The sequence below is a fragment of the Sebastes umbrosus genome, chromosome 24 (genome assembly GCF_015220745.1).
Source record: "Sebastes umbrosus isolate fSebUmb1 chromosome 24, fSebUmb1.pri, whole genome shotgun sequence".
Lineage (NCBI taxonomy): Eukaryota > Metazoa > Chordata > Actinopteri > Perciformes > Sebastidae > Sebastes > Sebastes umbrosus.
This window is the reverse complement of record NC_051292.1, coordinates 1944612-1968339: the sequence shown is the minus strand read 5'-3', so window position 1 is coordinate 1968339 and position 23728 is coordinate 1944612. Positions and strand designations below refer to the sequence as shown.

The 23728-nt window shown below is 42.2% G+C and overlaps 1 protein-coding gene across 4 annotated transcripts in view; it reads left to right on the top strand.

Moving 5' to 3' along the window:
• Nucleotides 1-23152, top strand: part of zeb2b (zinc finger E-box binding homeobox 2b) — an 88480-nt gene extending 65328 nt beyond the window's left edge. For 3 of the 4 annotated variants that reach the window (XM_037762438.1, XM_037762437.1, XM_037762440.1), the window contains 7 exons: nt 4654-4722; nt 7723-7911; nt 9457-9671; nt 13230-13338; nt 14058-16057; nt 19520-19700; nt 21073-23152. In XM_037762438.1, coding sequence (XP_037618366.1) covers nt 4654-4722; nt 7723-7911; nt 9457-9671; nt 13230-13338; nt 14058-16057; nt 19520-19700; nt 21073-21644 — 3335 coding nt within the window. In that variant the 3' untranslated portion in view covers nt 21645-23152. The remainder of the gene's footprint in view (nt 1-4653; nt 4723-7722; nt 7912-9456; nt 9672-13229; nt 13339-14057; nt 16058-19519; nt 19701-21072) is intronic. The other variant, XM_037762439.1, reaches the window with a different exon arrangement.
• The last annotated feature ends 576 nt before the right edge of the window (nt 23153-23728 follow it).

Sequence of the window (23728 nt, the reverse complement as noted above, 5' to 3'; positions counted from 1 at the left end):
AGACACGTGACCTCTAAGAAGCACAAAAGGGCCCATAAAATGATAAAATAACTTTTCAATATTTCTGGCACTAAAACACATCTAGCCTTTGTTCTCCACCAGATGTGTGGGGTTCAGGTGAGCCGTCAATCACCAAAGCTACCACTAAGCTGACTTCCAGATACTTCACAGCGAATGTGTGCACATCCTGCCACTCGCGGTGTCGTCTTACGCCGTAAACCCCACCCATCTGGTGCCCGAGTAGACTTAAACAAACCCCACGAAGCGGCGTGCAAACAGTGCTTGAGCCAGGTCTGACGGCGGAGCCCCGATGATGCTCCCTCAGCAGACAGACGCGATAAACAGTTTCTCTGTGAGCGACGGAGACCATTTGGTTCACGCTTAGAGAAAAGTCCTGCCTCTGAGCCAAACAACAAAAAATATTTACAGTAATGTAAAAAAGCCTGCAGAGAGCTGCTGCAGAAAATGAAAAGCAGCAGAATGTGGTTGATGTGATTCAATGTTTCAGATGTGAGACATGTGAGGCTACTCTTACTCCGAGTGTATCAGTGTATATGGCGTTTCAGCAGCGACGCCTCCTCCCTATCACGCTCCTAATCCCCGCCAGGTGACACCTCCCAAACTTGACTGACTTATCGTCTCTTTGTTGAGCGACTCCGATTGCCGGGGCCTCGGTCACGGATGCTTGAAAGATAAATACTTTTAATTAGGGGGCAGGGTATAATCATTAAAGGAAGCCAGACTGCTGCAAAAAGTCATTAACAATCTTAAATGAAATTTTTATTTTTATGATAGCCATTTACATGTATAATAAGAGTCAATGATTCTTGGAAGCATGTGACAGGAACAGAGTACGGCGAGAAGTCATGTAAGACAGCCAATTTAAATGAGCTGGGCTCCGCTATTCATTTCTGCTAATGAACTAGCTGTGCACGCCGCCGAAAAACGGAGGAACATTCAGCAGTCTTAAATTTTAATATGGGGGAAAATTGCACATTTATTAGGGATGAAAAAAACTTCTAAATAACAGTTCATATCGGCTCCTTAAGGGGGGGGGGAGAAAAGACAGTTTGGTAAATAAATCAAGATAAAGGATAAACAAGCTGTCGTTGCATACGGTAATTGTTTATTTGATAAAGACCCGCGGTGCCATAATGTCTGTAATTCAACTATGTTGCAATTCCCAGATAATATGCTTCTTGTGTGATAAAGTGTCTGACATATTTCGGAGAGCAAGGCGAGTTCATTAGAGCGTTTGGGAGTCTCTTTCCCAATCTTGCGGGTGCTGTGTTTCCCAGCCTGTTTTTTTTTTTCTTCTTGCTCGGTGCCTAAGTGTCTACAGTGATACCTCAGCACATAACTTAGGCCTGAGATAAGTCAGCACCCCCCCTCCTTCCTGCTTCGACTGATTTGCTCGTCACTCCCCTATCAAGGGTTTTTACGTAGCTCTTGGACGTGTGAGTGAATGTCTTCAGAAGTTTGGCAGTAAAAGTGTGGACAAATGTCGCCCAAAAACACAACCAGACGCTCCGAGGACTCATTACATGTGTTGTGATGCTTTAAAAGTGTCTTCTGCAATACAGCAACACACTTCAGATGGGTTTCAGAGTATTGCGTGTAAGAAAAAAAGTTTATCGTCGATCCAGGGCACAATCAGAGTCTTGTGTCTGGCGTTGTCCTTGACATTCCTTCATCCCACATTGAGGCTGGACGCGATGTGCTGGAAAGCATGACATCATTATCACTGACAGACATTTTCAAATAAATCACCTGCGTTCTCCCTTTGCCCTTTTTAAACTCCTCTCTAGGGCGTCAGAAGGATTTCTGACTTAACGTTGGCTTTAAAAACACCACTTCTTTTCCTCATGTTTGCTGGAGACATGTTATTTGGAAAGAAAAAGTTCTGTTTTATGACGTTTTTGCCAAATGTGTCCTTCTGTTTTTGATCAAACAGTGGTTCTTGTTGTCTTTGGAGATATTAATTTGCCATTTAAACACCTAGTGCATCCAGGAGTTTCTCACGTTTTTCAGTTAGTGTCGTGTTTCAGATGCTTTTCCAGCCTGCCAAGAATAAAAAAACACTGTTTTCTTTGGCTGCTCACATTCGAAGGGATTGACACAAAATATCTACAGTGTAAAAATATCAGCGATGGTTGTTTTGTGTCTGAGACTGTGAAGCTATTGTGTGCAGATTCAGGATAAATGAGGCACAAAGGCAGAACTTTAAAGCGACTGCGGTGACCGGCCGTAAAAATAGGAATGTTTTCAAAATAAACAGCATCAGAGCTGCTATGAAAATAGGTGGAATTACGGTCTGGCCAAAGGTATTCTGGACTCCTCCTGAGTCTCAAACCTCAACATCGCTCTTCAAGGAGGTGTGTACCTTACTGCCTCACGTCCTCTGTGATTTACTGCAGACAAAACACCAGCATTTAGCGGACGTCCAAAATGCTTTCCATGACCTAAAATAAGCGCATATTTGTGGCATAAATGACTCCTGAAGAAATCGAATCCCTCTTTTTTTCCCTTTTTTTTGTGACATTTTTTATATGTTGTGCACATTTGAGATACTCAAAGAGACACAGCTCTGGAACTAGTCATGCAGCAGCAGCATGAGTCCCTACAATGACACTTTGGCATGGTTTTATACGTGTTATGTGTGCCAGAGGCCGTAGCAGTGAGGTGTACGTGGTATTAGCCTACCTCCTACTGGAAGCAGCCGTCCCTCCTTTCAGACCACAGATAACAAAAGTTTTCCAAGGTAAATAGGGGAGAGTGGAGGGCCAGTAAATCCCACCGGTCATCCCCTTGCGTCAGACTAAAAGTATGCAGCCAAATTTGATTACCCAAAGCAAACACGGTGCCTACGAGGACGCAGAAATGTGAGGGAGTTTTCACCGTGTTCGGCGTGAAAGCGGGGAGTTTTTCATACGAGCTGATATCTGATACATGTGGGTATATTTTAATCTGTGGTGGAGGGTTTTTTTTATCTGTTTTGTTTTGTCATAGCTTAATTTATGTTGTTTAAAACCCATTCATTTTCTCATACTGCAACTGTGGTTTGGATGCTGTTTGGCAGACGTGCAATCAAATGTTCAGAAAAAAAAACGCCAGCAAGGGGAAAGTTAAACTAGGACATACCCCTGCAGAAGAGTCTGTCATTATTCTGTGAAGCCATTGACAGGGGTATTTATCATTTCACCGCAGAAGCCAAATCTTTAATTTCAAGAAAACCCGGGATTGCGAGCCTTAGAAAGCATTCCACAACTATTAAACCCATTGTGTTCAACTAAAAATACAAAAGTGTTTTGCTTCTGGCTTTTGTGTAGCAGGATAACATTATTATACACAATACACCCACTACCTTTCCTGTCACATCTCAGCCAGGTTTCTATAATGTAGGCGCTCATCTTTGTTTAATAGCTGAGGGAGAGTCAGATACATCAGATCCTGCTGTGGATCTGTAACAATGCAACGCTTGTAACGTCCTTGCAGGAGCAGCAGAGCAAGAACAGATGCGTGTAAAACACACAATGCAGGTTTTTTGTTCCTTTTTCCCCCCGTGTTCTCGGAAGCACCTTGATTTAATTTTTACCGACGAGGCAGGAAGGAGGGACCGGGGACTTCTTAAGCTGATTGTCCAGTCGGTGTCCTCCCGTCGACCGTGGAGGGATGAATTTGTCAGAAGAGGGTCTGTTTACGAGCCTGTCAATCCACCGTTTATTTACAGCCACGTCCTCACCTGTGCCAGGACAATATCTGCACAGACTGCCTGCCATTATCCTGATTGGCAGTAAGAACCTGTGCTGTTTAAACCAACGCTTCACGAGGGGTAGTTACTCAAACATTTCTCAGATTGGTTCATGTAAATCTCAGTGGGTGGGACCAAAAAGTCCGAGCTGAAAGTAATGGATAAACAGTAGAAATAGAGATGAGATTTTACCCAGTAAGTATTGATCCCAACCTGTAGCGTCGTTTTATTCTAACATGTTGTCAACATACTTTACCAGAGGACATTAATTCTTTGTCTCCACCCACCTGAGGTTTACCCCAACCAATGAGGTTATTCCTGCCCCTGAGAAATGTTTGTGCAACTAAAACTCTTAATTTGTGGTTAAGGGTTGTATTCTTCTTAGCTGGTAGCGAGGCACTAACTCTCCGCTGACAAATCAAAAGAATGTGTGCGCTCACAATACTCCCAAGCAGCTTTGGAGGAAAAGCATCCACCAAATGACATATGATAAAACAAGCGTGATCCTGCATGCAGAGGATTGCCGCGGCGTCACAGCCAGGGAGTAATAAGCTCAGCCGGCGTGTTGGCTGGAGCTCTATGATTGCTCAGGTGGATGTGCTCCGTGTTGTATTTAATCGCTCTGTTTGGCGATTGAAGCTTTCTTCGCCTCCCCCACCGCTTGTTGTCATGTTAAAGGTAAATAAGTCACTGTCTGGCCTAGATGATAGCATTCATTAAGCATGCCGAACAAAGCCACGGCGCGCTGCGATGCACAGCGGTGCCTTTATTGCTTTCTCCATACCTTCTTCTTAAAGGCCTCATTGTCAGCGTTTGTTGGTTTGCATGGTGCAACGAGATACTCACCCCTCCCTCTCTCCCCTCTCTCACCCCCTTTTCTCCTCTCCTCTGTTTCTGTGCAGATGAAATAAAAGATGATTTCGACACCCTGGGGCCTGACGCCACTTTGCAGGCAGTTGGAAACGGTACAGGTGAGTTGACGGAAGATTTTCTCTTGCAGTGTACTTTCTGTCTCAATCTTTTTTGGCTTGTGACCCTTTAAAACGAAGCAATGTCTGCTTACAACATCTCGTCACAGGTTGCTCAAGTCTGTTTTTTCAGAACCTTTAGGGATTGCTATTGAGGAAAGTTGCATGGATATAGACGTGTATTGTAGCTTATGTATTCAAAAGTTAGACTCTTTTTTGTCCGGCAGTAAATATTGAAATACTTAACATCCAGATTCATGGTTCTTAAAGCGTGAAACGTGCTGGTTCCAGCCTTCTTGGTGAGCCTCAGTGTGTGTTTGCGTCCCGTTGCCGACTCCTGGTGGAACCGAACCCTACCTGCCATTTTCCATTAAGCCACCAAACGCTGATTTGCGGCCACACACCCCTCCCTTCCATGACATCATCCTGGCCACCCTGACAATTGGCCCTGGACGCTGTTATGGTAAACCAAACTCACCCCACAGAACGCCACGCAGCCCAACCTCAAAGCCCTCCCTTCAGCTTTAATTACGATTACTTTTCTGCTCTTCGTCGTCGTGGTGTTTTCTTCTTCACTTTATTCCCTCTCTCTCTTTCTCTCTGTGTTCTTTAAAATCCAAGCACAGCAAATGTTTTCCATTTTCACTGCTGCTTAAAGGAGTTTTTGGAAACAATACTGTGGCACCGCTGTGGAAGCTCGCCGCCACTAGATCACATGTGATTTCATTTAAGCACATGAGCAGTTTGATCACGTCCCGGTGCCAAAGCACACTTTGATCCAGGTGATTTCCTCCTGCGCTGGAAGAAAAGTTGGTTGTTCCTCCTTAAAGGAACATTTTACTTTTATATTTTTCGTCCAGAATGACTCAATAACGTGAAGAATGAGAACTCTGCTCTGACGGAAACATAAAATAAACATGTCATTACCCTGAAAGGTCTTAGGTTTACGTCCAGAAAGTGATTGCACCATCAGTCACCCTTACCAACAAGTAGTATACTTCAAGTTCACTTAAGTAAAGTTCAAGTACATTTCCCCCAAGTATACTTTATGTAGTAAGTATACTAATATCATGTACTAGTATTATACTTGTAAGTGTACTACTTCAATACTTATTGGGACTAAATTGGCCAACTTTTTAGTTAATAGAAGTATACTTTTAAGTATAATTTAAGTGTATACTTGTCAGTATAAGCCAAGTATACTTAGACTTATCTTAATACTTGTCAGTATAAGCTAAGTATACTTTGATTTTTATGTATACTTGTCAGTAAAAGCCAAGTATACTTACACTTTTTTGTATACTTGTCAGTAAAAGCTAAGTATACTTTGACTTTTCTGTATACTTGTTAGTATAAGCTAAGTATACTTAGATTTTTCTGTATACTTGTTAGTATAAACTAAGTATACTTTGACTTGTCTGTATGCTTGTTAGTATAAGCTAAGTATACTTAGATTTTTCTGTATACTTGTCAGTAAAAGCCAAGTATACTTAGATTTTTCTGTATACTTGTTAGTATAAGCTAAGTATACTTTGATTTTTATGTATACTTGTCAGTAAAAGCCAAGTATACTTACACTTTTTTGTATACTTGTCAGTAAAAGCTAAGTATACTTTGACTTTTCTGTATACTTGTTAGTATAAGCTAAGTATACTTAGATTTTTCTGTATACTTGTCAGTAAAAGCCAAGTATACTTAGATTTTTCTGTATACTTGTTAGTATAAGCTAAGTATACTTAAGTATATATCTGATAAGAACATAAAAAGTAAACTGAAAGTATACATTTTTATTTGAAATTTAAAATAAGTATGCTAATAGCACACTTGAAAGTACTTGTATTTGTTAAGGGCCAATCTTAAAACACTATTATCACAACACTCAGCCTCTCACAATTAGCTTAGCCGTCCTCAGAAGCTAATGAGAACGCCGTATATTCTGCGTTATCAAAAGTGATCCATTGGCACCGATGACATTTCGGTGCCATTTTTGACAACCAAATATCCACTACCTTGACCTTTCGCAAATTGGACCGCAAAGTCATCACGGCCTAACAAATGGCTCTTTAAACCTCACCTTGGCTCGCCGTCTAAAAGCCTAATTAACAGTGGAAGGAGTCTGATGAGACGTCACTCTTTTTGGTTCGATATGGCCGTACAGCCTCCAGAATTTCCTCAGGTTGTAAACAGCGTGTGTGTGTTTTGAAAGTCGGCCATCCCCTTGACTAATGAAGGCTGCTGATTTCTTTTAGCTCCGGTTTGTGTTTTGGAGGCAGCTATCTCCACGCTGCAGCTTAAGAGTTTCCCTGAAGAGAAGGGACGGGGAAATAATTTGAGAAAACGCATTGTGTGGCCTCAGCACTTTGGCTGGCTTAAGATACATTCTGCTCAGCTATGGCGAAGCTTTTTTCTCTCTCCTCTTTTTTTTCTTTTTTGTGCGCTGGTTTGTGGTTTGGCCGCCGTAATCTGTTCAACACAGAATCAACAAAAGCCACAGTCTCTTGATTGACCTTATATGTGAAAGTCGATACAAAGAAACGTGGCTCTGTTGCTGATTAAGCCAGGCTTGTGTATGTATATATATATATATATATATATATATATATATGTGAGTGTTTCCTTTTTTATTTTTAACTCTAAATCTGATTTGATGTCATGAGTAAATTAGGTCAGTGAAGTTTTTTGACACGTAGCTCCTCAGCAGCTCATAGTAGCGCGTTTATCTCTGACTTTTGGCCGGATTAAGTTACAATTCTTATTTTAGCCGGCATGGCGTGACAAGCAAACCCCGTAATTTAGATGTATTCTCCCCAAAGCACGGCTGTAATGTTTTAGGGTGGCTGTCCTCATCGCATTTCCACCCAAGATGTTCCCAATATCCTTCTGTAAGACATTTCTCAGGGGAAGAAATGAATCCAATTTATTCCTCCCCCCCTCTCTCTCCCTCTCTCTCTCTCTATCGGCCTCCTCCTTCACCGACTCTCCTCTTCCTCTCTCTCCCTTCAGTCAAGAACGTCGATTGCACTTCAGAGTTCGAGGACTTCTTCGCCAAGCGGAAGCTGGACGACGGCGACAGTCACGTGGTGAGCATCGCAGAGTACCTGCAGCGGGGCGACACCGCCATCATCTACCCAGAAGCCCCGGAGGAGCTGTCCCGCCTGGGCACGCCGGAGGCCACCGGGCCGGAGGAGAACGGTACGAGTCCTGTCAGTGGTCGGGGGGGAGGAGGAGATGAGTCACGGGAGGAGTGAGATGTCTGTCACTATCTAAAGTTAGCATACGGTGGCTAACATTAGCCTCCATAAGCTACTAGTCATATCAGAAAGCCCCCCCGAGGGGGCTGACCTGAGACAGGTCACATTTTAAAAACCTAAAAATAGAAAATATATAATGTGTTATTTTCTCGTTAAAAAGTTACACGATCTTGCTTTTAAAGCATTTTTATTTGTTTATAAGTCGTTAAGGTGGCGTGGCCAGATTATTCGCCTGCTTTTTATTTTTTATTAAGTAATATAGTTTGACTAAGATTATGATTATTATAAGTATTATCACTTTTGTTTTCCTTCATCGGCTATTAATTTGAAAAAGTAGAGGAGGGGCTCAATAAATAAAATAAATAAATAAATATATAAATAAATAAATATATAAATAAATAAATATATAAATAAATAAATATATAAATAAATAAATAAATAAATAAATAAATAAATAAAAATATCTAAACAAAGGCAGTGAATATGTTTGTGACGCCAGTATTAACTATTTTAAAACGACAGCCCTAGAGAGATTCATTTTGAACTATTTAGAGCTGAAACAATTAATCGGTTTGAGTCATTTTTTAATAAAAATTTCTCTGATTGTAGCTTCTTAAATGTGAATATTTTCTGGTTTCTTTCCTCCTCTATGAAAGTAAACTGAATATCTTTGAGTTGTGGACAAAACAAGACATTTTAGGACGTCGTCTTGGACATTTTTCACCATTTTCTGACATTTTATAGAGCAAACAACTAAGGAGAAAATAAACGACAATGAAAATCATGGTTAGTTGCAGCCCTAGTACTATTCCTTTAATATTCTTTCTAAAAAATCTGGGTGGAAATTAAGCAAAAACTCCTCTAGCAGAACATGCTTGCTCAGCTAACCTCCCTTGTACAACCAAAGGTTAAAAAAAGGCGTCTGGACAGAGCAGCAGCTCTTCCCGCTGACACAACCGGGCAGCTGTTGGTCCCACAGATTCACCGGATGCCTTGGTGTTTACCTACAGTCTTAAGCAACAGCTGGGCAGGGGCTTGAAATCAGATAGCGCACCTCTGAAGCTCCCCGGAGGGAGAAAACTGGGGGGGGTTTGAATTGGAATGAGCTCATGATTCATGCTGCAGACACGATGAACGTGTCAGTGGGAATGGCATTAAAAAAGAGGGCTGTTTAAGGCAATTAGGGAGGTATCTGTGTGTTAGAGTACGTACAGTATCATGTGTTTGTTACTGTGTGAAGGAAAGTGAGACGGAGGGCTGTGTGTGATTGTGAGAGAGTGTGTGTGAGGAGTCGGGAGGAGGTCGTAGTGCAGCGGATGCCAGCCTGACACCGTGGCTCTCATGTGGAGCAGATTGCACAGATAACTCCCATACCACTCTGGGCAGCCCGCCCGTTAGCTGCCATTGATTCGCTGACCTTTTGGCCCGCTTTCCCTTCCCCTTCCTCCCCTCCCTCCTCCTCCTCCTCCCGCTGTCTCCCGTGCAGACCTGCCACCTGGAACGCCAGATGCCTTCGCCCAACTGTTGACCTGCCCCTACTGCGACCGGGGCTACAAGCGTTTGACATCGCTGAAGGAGCACATCAAGTACCGCCATGAGAAGAACGAGGAGAACTTCGCCTGCCCCCTGTGCAACTACACGTTTGCTTACCGCACTCAGCTTGAGCGGCATATGGCCACACACAAGCCTGCGAGGGATCAGGTTAGAGAGGGTTTTTTTCTTCTTCATCCTTCACTTCTCCTCCTCCTCCTCCCTGTACCCCGCTTCATTTCTAATGTTCCTCAGAGAAGAGAGATCATTTTTTCTGATTGGCAATCATTATTAATTTTTCATGGCATTTTGAAGATGCAGATCCTTTAATGGTAATAACTTTAATTGAGGCCCTAAATGGTTTTTTGATGGCCCTCCCTGATATAATTTTCCAGTCTCGTGTTCACGATCGAATGATTGTGTGAATTTCCAATTTGGAAATTTTTATCAGCTCCTTAACTTCACTTCACTCCTGGCCTTTAATGTGCAGCCTGCAGTCGTAGTACTCCATCAAACCTCACCCCCCCACCCCCCTCTTCTAATTTCATGCACTGCATAAACATCTGTGTATACTTGAATTTTCTCGAGCGATTTATACCCTATATGTCTGAAATATAATGTGAATCTGCTGGCAGTTAGCATGAATCACCTTAAAGTCCTGCGAGGTGAAAACACATCCAGCAGTCACGGCTGTTTAACTCGCTTGTCAGCTTTAAGTTGAAGATGTGGGGCCAGATAGATTGTGGCGAAAAAAAAAAATTGCACGCTTACAGAGTTTTCGCACATTGGGGGATAATTATAACTTCTCAGTGAACTAGAATTGAGCAGTAAATTTTAAAGTAGATGGAGTCTGTAGTTGGGCTTTGGAGGGTGTTTATAAGGGAGGAGCAGTGTCGCCAGATCTCGCGAGAGAAACAAGCAATCAGGTCTATAGAAACAAACAACCAGGTCTATAGGAACAAGCAACCAGGTCTATGGAAACAAGTCTATAGAAACAAGCAACCAGGTCTATGGAAACAAGCAACCAGGTCTATAGGAACAAGCAACCAGGTCTATGGAAACAAGTCTATAGAAACAAGCAACCAGGTTTATAGAAACAAGCAACCAGGTCTATAGAAACAAGCAACCAGGTCTATAGAAACGAGCCCAAAAGAAGCAACTCTACCTCAGAAAAAGCCCAAAACAAGCGGCATTACCTCCCTACCTATGAATTTATTTTGGATTGCATGCATTTCCTTTCATATTGCATACATTTTTAGCTTTTAACTTTACATTTTTCTTGTTATAAACTTAAAGAAGTTGAACTTTTCATGTAATTTTTGCAACAATTTTTAGCTTTTAATTTTAGATTTTTCCAGTTCGGCATGATGTGAACAAAAAGCAGCAAACTGCCTTTGATTCGTCCCCCATTTGAGGGAGAATCTAATCTTTAAGTCCCCTTTTTTCCCAGTCTTTGTTGTACTTTTTAAGGCCCACCTAGTAGCTGGCATTGTTAGGTAAACTCCATCATTAGAGGAGAAAGACAGGAGCCCAAATAAGCAACTACACTTAAGAAACAAGCCCCAAAAAACTGTGACTTTTAAAAAAAAAACAAGCCTAAAGTCACTTATAATAAGCAGACTTGGTAACTCTTTGGAGGAATTTGTTTTAAGAAATCTGTAAAATGTAATGTCTACTTTTGTGATTTAGAGGCACACTGAAATGCAGCTTTGAGAACCCCTTAATTTAAAAAGAATTAATTGAAAACCTCCAGGATAAACATGATCAAAATAGGCTCTTTTTTGTTCATCTGTCGCGTATTAGATGACATTATCACTGCAGGTTGTTTTAGCTGTGTAAGCACCCTTTTGATATCTAATTTTCTCCTGAACGTCCTCCACTAGCGAAGCCCGATAGTGTACAGTAGATGAGCCAGATGATATCATGTACCCTGACGCTCTGCGGTGTTCAGTCCCAGGTCGTGGGTGTTGTGTTGTGCTCTCTGAAGCGAGAATGACAGGCTCAGACTGTGGCTGATTTGATCAGATGTCAGCAGCCAGCTCTTTCACCTGATCTACCAGCTGGGTGTAAACGTGAGCAGATGGGCCGCCGTCCCAATCCTCATATTACAATGCTGTTGCTGCTCCCCTCCGGAGTCAATGGCCTCCTATTCAGGCGCTGCAGGTCCTTCCACAAAGCCGGTTATCTTGATTTGTAAATGAGCCGGGTTGTTTAAGTGGTAATCCTCGAGATGAGGCCGAGGTGATGTCTTACTCGGTGGATTTTCTCTAGGTGGCGCTCTATCCTTTGTCTGTTTTATTTGAGACAAACCACAATATCACCTCCTCTTCCGCGTGTATTCATGTACAATTAACAGCCAGCTCAGGAGATTAACATAAAGAATAATGTCCTGATAGGTAAACATGTGCTCCGCTGTTCTGTCTCGTATGTTTACAAGCCTTAATACTCCTCCTCCTCTTAACCAATTAGCTGAAATATGACTAATTAGAGGTTATACATATGCAAACATGCAGCCGGGTCCCCGCCCACAACCAGCAGTGGTGGCGTTCACACCGACAACGAGCCACGGAGGAGAGCATTTTGCCGGTGCCATTCACAATTAAGAGCGCAGAGCGATTGTGTCTTATTAGCAGTGGTGGCGAGACTAAACTTTACCGGGCAGGGGTCCTCAGGGGGACGTAAGGGGATGGTGGTGGCGGCGGTGGAGGTGGGGGCGGAGGCACCGAAGCAGCTGTTGCTGTTTGTTTATGCAACTCAGCAACATACGAGCGGTGGGGTCCCTCTCCGGCGCTTGGCGGGGCCCCCGACTCTCCCTGCTTGATCTTTGAAGGTTGGGGCTGTTTGAACAATTCCTCCCAGTCCTCCCAGTGTCCTGCGCGCCACCATCTGTCTCCCCAGGAATGTGGGTAGAGTCAGCACACACCCCAGCATTTGTCAAGGCTGAACTGGGAGGAGGGAGGCGCTGTGTTTTTCCCCCTAGCGAGCTCAGAGAATATGTGTCCTTTTTTTATTTACTAACCGTTTAACGTCCTCAACTCCCACTTGGTATTAATTGTTTCGTGAGTGACGAGCCAGGTTTACACACCCGGTGTTGTTGTTGTCGCTGCGTATTATATTTTGATTTCCTTTCAGAGAACAGGGCTTGTTTGAATTGCAAATTTGATGGATTGCAACTGATGTTTACCTTTGAACAGAGAATCAAGGCCGAGCCTATACGCTCTGTTCTGTATCCTCCCATTATTAAAGAGGCATTTAAAAAAGGACCCAATTACTGTAAGACATTTGAAAGTGTTGTGAAGAAAGTGTAATTCAGATGGTGTGAATACAGGTAGGCCGGGTGAAAGAGCCCACAGATGATTGTGAATACCTTTCAGACTGATTAGGCCCAAATTAATGAAAAGTAGATCAGATCGGCGGCTCTAATGAAGGGGAAACGCTCTAAAAAGACTCTTTTCATTTATTCTATTTTCCGGGCTGCCAAATTCTAAAGGCATGCCTCCTTTGGCTGCGGAGCCAGGAAATTAAAAGGTATGTGATTCTCTGTGTTATCGCCGCCGCTGCCTGGAGTCGCTCTACGGAGGTGGGAGTAGAAAGCCAAGATGCTCCGCTGGCGACGGGAGCCGCTTGGCTTGTTGCTTGTTGTCATGCCGACCGCTTGTGATTATTTACATTTTTTTTTTTTTTTTAACGTGAATCTCCTTCCTCTCTTTCTCTCTCTTTCTCTCACAGCACCAACTGCTCAACCAAGCGGCCGGCAACCGCAAGTTCAAATGCACCGAGTGTGGCAAGGCCTTCAAATACAAGCACCATCTGAAGGAGCACCTCCGGATTCATAGCGGTGAGTCGCTGCCCGGCTCTCTGAATATTCATAACGTGATTTAACATCGCCATGAAATTCCTCTCGGTTTATTTTGGAGCGTCTCTGCTGTTGATGGACACTGAACTGAGCTGTGTTTAAGAATCAGTCCGGTTGCCAACGACAATATTTGCTCAGAAATGTGTGTGAAGCAGTTATTAGTTTATTTGTCAGGAACATTGATCAACAGAAACACTAAATGAGGCTTTTTCTGATTGCTTAATTTTCTCTTCCAAACTTTTATATCCTCTAGTAAATTTGGAATAATTTATTACTGAACTCTAACTTCACTGCTTTCCATGTATATTTATTTATTTTATTATAATTATTTGATGTTCTAATACCGCTGTAACGCCCGGGTTTAGGGGGGTAGGAGTGCAACATAAAAGTGCAAAGGTCCCCGGTCCCCAAAGCAAAGTCTCAGGACTAAATTGAAGTTTAGTAAAAAGATTTATTTCTCCAACTCAAGTTAAATTAAATATAAATTGAAACAAGTGGTGAACAAAGGATAAAACAACAAACACAGTAATTGGGGATGTCAATTGATTAAAATATTTAATTGCATTCATGATTATCCATAGTTAATAATGATTAATTAATTAATTAATTACATTTTTTTAAACAAATAAACAGTAAAAAACTACTAATTTGATGATGTTATTCATATCAGCCATCTTACAATAATGTGTTTTTGTTTTCAGGTGAAAAACCGTACGAGTGTCCCAACTGCAAGAAGCGCTTCTCCCACTCGGGCTCCTACAGCTCCCACATCAGCAGCAAAAAGTGCATCGGCCTGATCGCCGTCAACGGCAGGATGCGCAGCAACATGAAGACGGGCTCCTCCCCCACCTCCTCCTCCTCCTCGCCCACCAACACCGCCATCACCCAGCTGCGGCAGAAGCTGGAGAACGGCAAGCCGCTGGGCCTCGCCGACCACAACAACCACATGAGCATCAAGACGGAGCCGCTGGACTTCAACGACTACAAGCTGATGATGGCGTCGCACGGGTTCGGAGCTCCCGGGCCGTTCATGAACGGAGGCATGGGGGGGAACAGCCCGCTGGGGATCCACCACTCGGCCCAGAGCCCCTTGCAGCACTTGGGGATGGCCAGCCTGGAGTCGCAGCTCCTGTGCTTCCCGGGGTCTCTGGGGAACAACCTGAGCGAGGTGCAGAAGGTGCTCCAGATCGTGGACAACACTGTGTGCAGGCAGAAGATGGACTGCAAGCCCGAGGAGCTCTCCAGGCTCAAGGCCTACATGAAGGAGCTGGGCTCCCAGGTGGAGGAGCAGAAGCAGGTGCTGACATCTAGCGGGGCTTCGGCTGGTCTTCCACTCGTCAATCACAACGGCGCCACCAAAAGCATCATCGACTACACGTTAGAGAAGGTGAACGAAGCCAAAGCCTGCCTCCAGAGCTTGACGACAGACTCAAAGAGACAGATTAGCAATATCAAACGAGAGAAATCCAACCACATGCTTGAAGGAGGTGTGGAGGAGAAGGTGCAGGAAAATATCATGTTTACACCTTATGCTTGCCAATATTGCAAAGAAAGCTTCAACGGGCCGATACCTCTGCATCAGCACGAACGCTACCTGTGTAAAATGAATGAGGAGATCAAGGCCGTGCTGCAGCCCAGTGAGAATCTGATGCCCAAACAACCGACATTATACGTGGAGAAGAACGCCCACTTACCCCCCTCCATGATGTCTGAGAAGGGCTTCACTGGGCCCCTCCACCCTTACAGGGACCACATGTCCGTGCTGAAGGCGTATTTCGCCATGAACATGGAGCCCAACTCGGAGGAGCTGCTCAAGATTTCCATAGCGGTCGGCCTCCCTCAGGAATTCGTCAAGGAATGGTTCGAGCAGCGGAAGATGTACCAGTACGGCACTACCAGAACCCCACCACTAGAGCACAGGCACAACATGGATATGGTTGTCGGAACAAATAACCACTACACTCCACCAAAAGACTCTATGGCAGCTAGGTCACCCGTGTCTCTACTGAAACCTGCCGACCGCATCACGTCCCCCTCCATAGCAGAGCTCCATAACAACGTTAACAACTGTGACAACCCGCTCAGACATTTGAAAAACCACCAGTACGGCGGCAGCGCCAAACCCGCCGGCGAAAAGTTGGACCACTCCCGCAGCAACACCCCCTCCCCGCTAAACCTGTCCTCCACATCTTCCAAAAACTCCCACAGCAGCTCGTACACTCCAAACAGCTTGACTTCAGAGGACCTGCAGGCCGAGCCGCTGGACCTCTCTCTGCCGAGACTCATGAAGGAGCCCAAGCACGCACACTCTGTCAAAAGCAGACCGAAAATCAACAGCATCTCCATCGACCACAGCAGCATCCCCTCTCCTCGAGAGCACTTCGAAGAGCCTCTGAACCTGGCCTATCTCAAGAAGGAATTCTCCAACAACAACGGAAGCCTTGAAAAAAGCACTAGCCCCATCTTCGGCATTAACCCGTTCGCCGGCAAACCCCTATACACGTCACTTCCACCTCAGAGCGCTTTCCCACCGGCCACATTCATGCCCCCGATGCAGGCCAGCATCCCGGGCCTCAGGGCCTACCCGGGCATGGATCAAATGGGCTTCCTACCACACATGGCCTACACTTATGCAGCAGGGGCAGCTACGTTTGCCGAGATGCAGCAGAGGAGAAAGTACCAGCGGAAACCAGGTTTCCAGGTAAATAAGCCACCTGTGGTTTTGTGAAAAGCCCCAGGCTCACTCAGACTCCCGAAAATGATCTGAACTCATTTCTGTACTAATTAAAAGAGTCAGGAGAGAGAAACGCTCACCTGAGGTAGACCGAACCGGCGAAGGAGACACAGATAAACAGCTGGGACACCAAATGTAGTTAGTGGTGTCATGGAGGAAAGAGGTCAGAGGTCAATAGAGTGGGGTAGATATATGGAGCAAATTACAACAGTTTTAAGGCCTTTAAACACCAATTCATTCACACATTGGTAGATTTTTTAAATTGTTTTTTTTTTCACACAGAACGCGAATATTACACTGCAAAAAAACTACGTATTTTTGGCAATTTTTCTGGACTTTCACACCACGAAACAACCAATCAGGTTGTGCACAACGGGTTTAGTTGCACCTATATTTATGAAGCAAAAACACAGGGCCTCCGTAGTCTGAACCAAGACGGCAAACTTTATTACTCTTTTCATCCTTAACAAAGGCAGCTCAGACCACTTCCCTTCTTATCTTTCACAATAAAAGCCCTAGACACATAATATTTGTAGGAGATTATTATTCATCACGCCCCCCGATATGTAATTGATCAGTCATATTAGTCATTATCTAGCAAAAATAACAAATATTTGCTGTTTGTAGCATCTCAAATTTAAGGATTTACTAAATTTCTGATTGATACTGTTGTAAATGAAATGTCTTTGGGGTTTTGGACTGTTGGATTGAAGAAAAAATCTGTATATTTTGTGACATTTCATCGCCTAAACAATCGCTTACTCCTAAATATTCTTTACTGTAGAGCCGCAACGATTAATTGATTAATCGATTAGTTGTCAACTATTAAATTAATTGCCAAAGTTTGAGTAATTTCTTAAGAAAAAACAAAAAAATTCTCTGATTGTAGCTTCTTAAATGTGAATATTTTCTGTTTTTTTGGAAACACTGATTAACACTTGTCATTTTTTAGACCAAACAACTAATCAATTAATCGAGAAAACAATCAACAGATTAATAGACAATGAAGATAATCACTAGTTGCAGTCATATTTGTATTTTTTTGTTTTTACAGCTGCCAGATTGTGAAAACTTTAATAAAACCTCCTAGAGTTTTATAGTAGTCTAATAATGGTTCAAAACAGTTTTAAGGGTCCTCCACTGTAAAACGTCACCATGAATATTGGTTTAATTTTTACCCTCATAAAGGTCCAATTTAAGCATAAAAGCACATATTGGCACCGAGTACCAAACAGCATCAGGTTCAGATAAATAACAGGAACGATATTGGCCCTAAAATCTCATCTGAGTGAAGCCATAATTGTTACCACTCTGCACTGTAAATTTCTCCCTCTGCAGTGTGTGGAATACATTAATGCTGCCGACTCTTCCAGCGCTGGCCTGAACTCAGACATTTGGTTATTAAATATGGGTGAAAGGCCTTTGTAAAAATGACAAAGGTGAGCCCCGGAGCCGTGCACTTCTCCCAAATCTCCCGTCGCAACTTTGCTGCATTTTAAAGCGCGAGCTGCAGCCAAAATGAGCTCCTACATGTGGATTAATAATGCACAGTCTCCATGTTCATTACCACTGAATGCTGAAGGCTGTTTAACATAGAGGGAACCATTTTGATGAAAAAAAGTATTAATAATGTTTCCTATTCTAAGTTATTAAATTAGATTTTAAAAATACAGCTACAGGCGTTTAGTTCAAATTGATTGCAGAGTGATAGTGGTCCCTTCTTAAAACACACATTATCACACACATAGAAGCATTGAAGGGAGCCACCTTCTGATTTTAATCATTATATGAGTTTGCAATTTCCACAACGGCTGGCTGAGCCTCCTCTAATGTTGTAATATTGTTCATGTTTAAGACTAATCTTCATCATTAAAGGGAATTTTAGAGGAATCTGCAGAATTAACGCTCCTGTACAAAATGAGACCACACTGAATACACCATTATGGCTGAGTTTCATAATGGGGAGCATGTCAGTAATAGATGGGGGATATTACTACAGAGCTGGAAGTTTTATAAGAAATCAACGCGGGGAATTAAAAATGTATGAGAACATGAGGCATAGTGTGATTGTTTGGGAGGTTTACGGCTTTATCTGGTGACGTAAAGTCAGTTATTAGAACATTAAGGAGCTTTTATTTTAATAAAAACAAGATTTGCACACTAGAATCTGGTGATACAATACGTATCATGATACAGAGGTTACTACTCAATATACTGTGATATGTATATATATAAACTGTCATAGTATAAAACACATTGCATAGCACTTCTTTGAGATAGCATATCTCTTTGCAAATTAAATAAAGTATGACTGAGTTAATCTTTGCATGTAAACTATTAATTAAAAATGTATACCGTGTTCATGAGAATCGACACGGTATCACAAAACGTAATATCACGATACACGTAGATTTACACACCTACTTACACATCTTATAATTGCAGTATTATGACATTTAGTCATATCAAGAGATTATATTACGGCTGGGTGATAATTCAATATGATAATTTATCATCTTTCATATATATCGAGGTATCGTGATACACAATTACGTCATCTAAATTGATAATAACAAGCTCACACTAACTACAATTTCTCAGAAAATCTCACAATTTTGAACTAAAGTTCTTAATTGAATGAGAAATAACTTTTCATTTTTCGAGTATTTAATTCACACAAATAGGATTTACCATGTGGTTATTTCTTTCATAGACTATTTATTTTATTTATTACATTATACACATATACATTTTTAATAATTGATCATATTAATCATTATCCAGCAAAAATGTCCAATATTTGCTGGTTCCAGCTTCTCAAATTTGAGGATTGACTATGTTGTTTCTGATTTATACTGTTTAACTGAAATGTTTTGTTTGTTTGTTTTTTTGATATTTGTTAGAAAAAATAATCTAGATATTTTGATGATTAATTAAGGATGAAAATAATTATTAGTTGCAGTCCTAGCTGTCAGATTGTGAATGAAACCTCCTAGATTTTTATTTTAATAATGGTCCAGAAAGACAGTTTTAAGGGTCTTTCACACTAAAACTGTGAAGTTTTTTTTAACCCTTTATTGTATTACCAGAAATCTATCTATCGTGATATATATCGTTATCGAAATATGAGTATAGAAGCAAAGAGACGAAACTCTGGTGCTTTTTAGGCGCCAATTTGGACTGAAAACGCTCATTATATTTAGAATATTGTATTGTTTAACGCAGACCATTTCAGTAGAATATAAATAATTTAGTTTTACTTTTGTACGGCACTTTGTAGCCGGACACTTTACTGGCGTCCGATAGTCAATTTCAAATGATTCCAAACAAAGTGACCAACTATTAATAAATATACTGCAACCCTTCATGGTGCACCAAATTCATTCTAGTTTCTTGTCTTCTCTCTTCTTTTCGTTTGTGTTTTTGAAGGGGGACCTGCTCGACGGTACACCAGATTACATGTCAGGGCTGGACGACATGACAGACCCCGACTCCTGTCTGTCGCGGAAGAAGATTAAGAAGACCGAAAGTGGTATGTACGCGTGTGACTTGTGCGACAAAACATTCCAGAAGAGCAGTTCCCTTCTAAGACACAAATATGAACACACAGGTATATACTGTTCTAGACCCTTATTTTAAACCCCATTGCTTTTTTTATGTTTTAAATGTTTGTGTTTCCAAATCCAAAACCCCCTTTTCTCCTTCTTTCCTTCTCTGTTTGACCCTTAAGTTGTTTATGTAAACCAACCCTTAACGTGCTTCTTCATTGACAGGGATGCCAACGAATGAGTAGATTTCTAATGTCATGTGTTCTTTGCTAAAATCAAAATGTAATTAATGCAGGTAGGCCAGCAAAGGGAGCTTTTCAAGTCATTGTGCTCTTTATTTTCCAATCATATCCTGCTGTATGAACCATTCTGCTATCTTAAAAGACACACATCAATTCACCTCGATATATAAAGCCAGCCCCTAATGCCTTTATCGGCCCCATTATTGGCGATAGATCACATCAGCGGAGCGGCGCTCAGAAGCTTCACAGCGCTGATAACAAGTCTTTCATTATAGTTATTATACAGAGATCCTCTTTCACGAGGTTGCATCATTTATTTTATCCGCTATCTAGCCGGGCGCTCGCCGCTTTATGCAGCCGTCGTGTTATCTGGTCGGACATAAAAGGGAGGGAGGGGGCACCGCTCTTATCGGCGACGCTTTCATGCTTGCGTCGCTATGTGTTGTTTTTAACACTGTTATGAACTGGCCAGATGTTGGACAGAAGTGCAGTTTGAGAGGGGAGTCATGTGATGTGTGCGAGGCAGGCGGCCATGTTTCCACACGTGCTGAGCAGCAGTGAATGAAGAAGCCAAAATTAGAGAGTTATTTTAAAACAGATGCAGGTAACGCAGAAGAAGTGTAGCAGCAGCCGTGTGGCCACATTACAACCCGGAGGACATTTATTTAGCCAGACAGTTTATGGCCCCGTGTCATAAAACTATCTCACCCTGCCCTTGTGGCCAGCTCGGGTTTCTCATTTCGGTCTTGGCATCCGAGGCGTCCCGTCACATTTGTGAGACGGAGGAGCCCTAACGGAGGGCCGGGCGTCACCATGAACTTGAATTGTATTCGGAGATAAGCAGGGTAACCCCTCGGAGCCTCCCTCCTTGTTTACTCCTTCTGTTTGTTTGCTTTGCTTGTTTATGTTGCATCCATCAGTGTGCCTAAAATAAGTAGTTGTGGTTGAGTTTCTCCATGCTTTAACCACGGGAGGGAATTTCCATAATGTAGGCCCGTGAATGCGAGCGCACTTTCTCGTCTGCGCTCCCAATTTGAATAAACAAATAAGTTGGATTTAAAGCTCCGTGATGTCATTTTGCTCCATTGCATTCCAGTTTTTCCTTTGCTTTCTTGTGTGATTTGCTGTAGCAGCAGGACAAGCGAGGCAGGCGACTCACGTCCTCTCTCTCTCTGTTTCTGTGTCTCCGCAGGCAAGAGGCCGCACCAGTGCCAGATCTGCAAGAAAGCCTTCAAACACAAACACCATCTCATCGAGCACTCCAGGCTGCACTCGGGGGAGAAGCCTTACCAGTGCGACAAGTGCGGGAAGAGGTTCTCCCACTCGGGCTCCTACTCGCAGCACATGAACCACCGCTACTCCTACTGCAAGCGGGAGGCCGAAGAGCGGGAGGCGGCGGAGCGGGAGGCCCGTGAGAAGGGCCACCTGGAGCCCACGGAGCTGCTCATGAGCCGGGCCTACTTGCAGGGCATGGCTCCTCAGGGTTACCCGGAGCTGGCGGAGCGCGAGGCCATACTGAGGCACGACGCCGTGAACGGAGGGATCAGAGAAGGACGGAAGGAAGTGGAAGGAACGTACGCGAAGATCGGACGGAGGGACGACGAGTTTGAGGAGGAGGAGGAGGAGAGCAAGAGCATGGACACGGACCCGGACACGTTGAGGGACGAGGAGGAGAACGGAGAGCACTCGATGGACGATAGCTCGCTGGACGGCAAAACGGAAACCAAATCGGATCACGAGGACGCGATGGAGGATGGCATGTAATCGGCAAAAAGCTTCCCATCTTAAAGAGTTTTAAGTTTCTCTCTTTCGGTTCAGTATTCTTACCCGCTCGGTTTAAAACGCCGTGTTTTAAGCCGTACGTGCACGTGCCTGAAGCTTCCGGGAAGCTTTCTTTGACAGACTCCTCGGGGGGGAAAGATGTCTGCCGAACAAGACATGGACTCAGAAGTGAATCTGGAGGAGGCGTTGAGGGAAGGGAGGCATGGGTTTGTGAAATAAGCTGCATTATGCAAACCGAACAATGAATAAATGAATACATTTCAAAAAATGTACAGTACTAAGGCCTAAAAATATGTGTGGTGCTAACCTCCTCAAATAAACCCCCTGTGTTCCATAGTATTTATAGCACAACTAGTGACTTGTACAAATTGCACTCCGCTTCTATAATCATGAACAAAAATAATAAAAAGTATTGCCTATGTATATATTTATACAGTGTTGGAAAAAGAGCAGTAGTGTCTGCACTACAGTCCTTCAGTATTACCTTTGTTCTCACCTCCGGTGTTGTCTTTAGTTTGCCATGTTGCCCGGCCACAAACATCTCCAGCCACACTATTTACGGCCTCTTGAATCAAATGAAGGAATTTAAACAAACTGCGTGAAGGGTTTTTTTAAGAGGATGAAGTTTTAAAGAGACCTTGGTTTTAAGGGAAAATACAGTTTATGGACAGATGGGATGGGGGGGAAAAAATGAAGGAGGAAGCCTTTGTAAGGTGTTTTTGATAAGAAAAAAGAAGCCTTATATGCAAACCTTTTAACCTGTGTGTTTTCTGCAAGTGCCACCCTCGTATTGTGTAAAAGGAAGGTTAATTTTTGTCACCAGCTTCAGTATTATGAAATGGTTCACCGTTGTTCTTTGAAGCATCCGTGTCAGTATTAAGACTTATAGGCAGCAGTTCCTTAGTTTACATTATGTTGTGCAATGTTTTCTTTTGTCAGTATTACACCAAACCATTTTTCTTTTTTGAAAACAACAACATTTTATTTGTAGGTTGAAAAAAAAAAAAACATTATTTATGTGGCCCATTTTATATTTCCTAATTTTATTTATTTCATACTGTTGTGTACAGTACTATAGTTCTTCAATATATAGATATATTTTAGTAAAAAGGAACATGGTGTCGATCATAGGGGCAAATTTTACGTAAAGAGAGCATTTATTGTGTTTTGAAACATTGTGAAATGCGAAGTTTAATCTTATTTTATTTTATTTCCTTTATTTTCCAGTTACTGGAAAATTCCAAATTTGGGAACTTTTATACAATTGTGAAAACACTGTATTTTCGACTGAAAAAATTCCACTTTCTTCATCTTTGTTTCTTTTTTTAAGCTAAAAAAAATGAAGAGGGACTGTTAAATACTATGTATGATATCATGACTGAAGAAGAATCTTTCCTGAAATGTCTTTGTAAAAGTATTATTGAATTCTTAATTTGTAATTTCTCTTGAAAATGACCCTGCTCGAATAAAAGTAGCCAAATTACAGAGTACCCAACCGTCAGCGCTTCATGTTTATTCAGGGCGGTTCGCCTCCAGTCACTTTAAGAAGAAATCATATTTATACAGAAACCACTGCTGCTCATTATTATGTTAATTACATACACGTTTTCAAACGGATCACAGTGAACTGACCCCGGACCTGCTGCTTATTACAACACTACAACATTTACTCCACATCTTTTCACCTGGATTTGAATAACTGAAGTATTCTATATCTTTATTATTGTCAACAATGAAGTTTTATTTATTTATTTTTAAACTACGGTGGCCATCTTTTTTTTTTTTAAATGAAACTGTATAAGATTTATTTTTATTTTTTTATGGGATTTATTAACAGTAAGAAACATGCAGAAAAATTTGTGATTTGTCCTTTAAATAATCAATTTTAAACATAAAAAGAGAGAATTTTTTTTAAGAAATACTTTATATAACAACATTTATTTATTTATACATGTGCACGGTTAAAAACAAGTTTCTCTACTAAGTATAAGAAATAAGTACAAGACAATAGATACAGAAATAAAGAACACTATGTACAATATACAATAATACAAAAATAGAACATG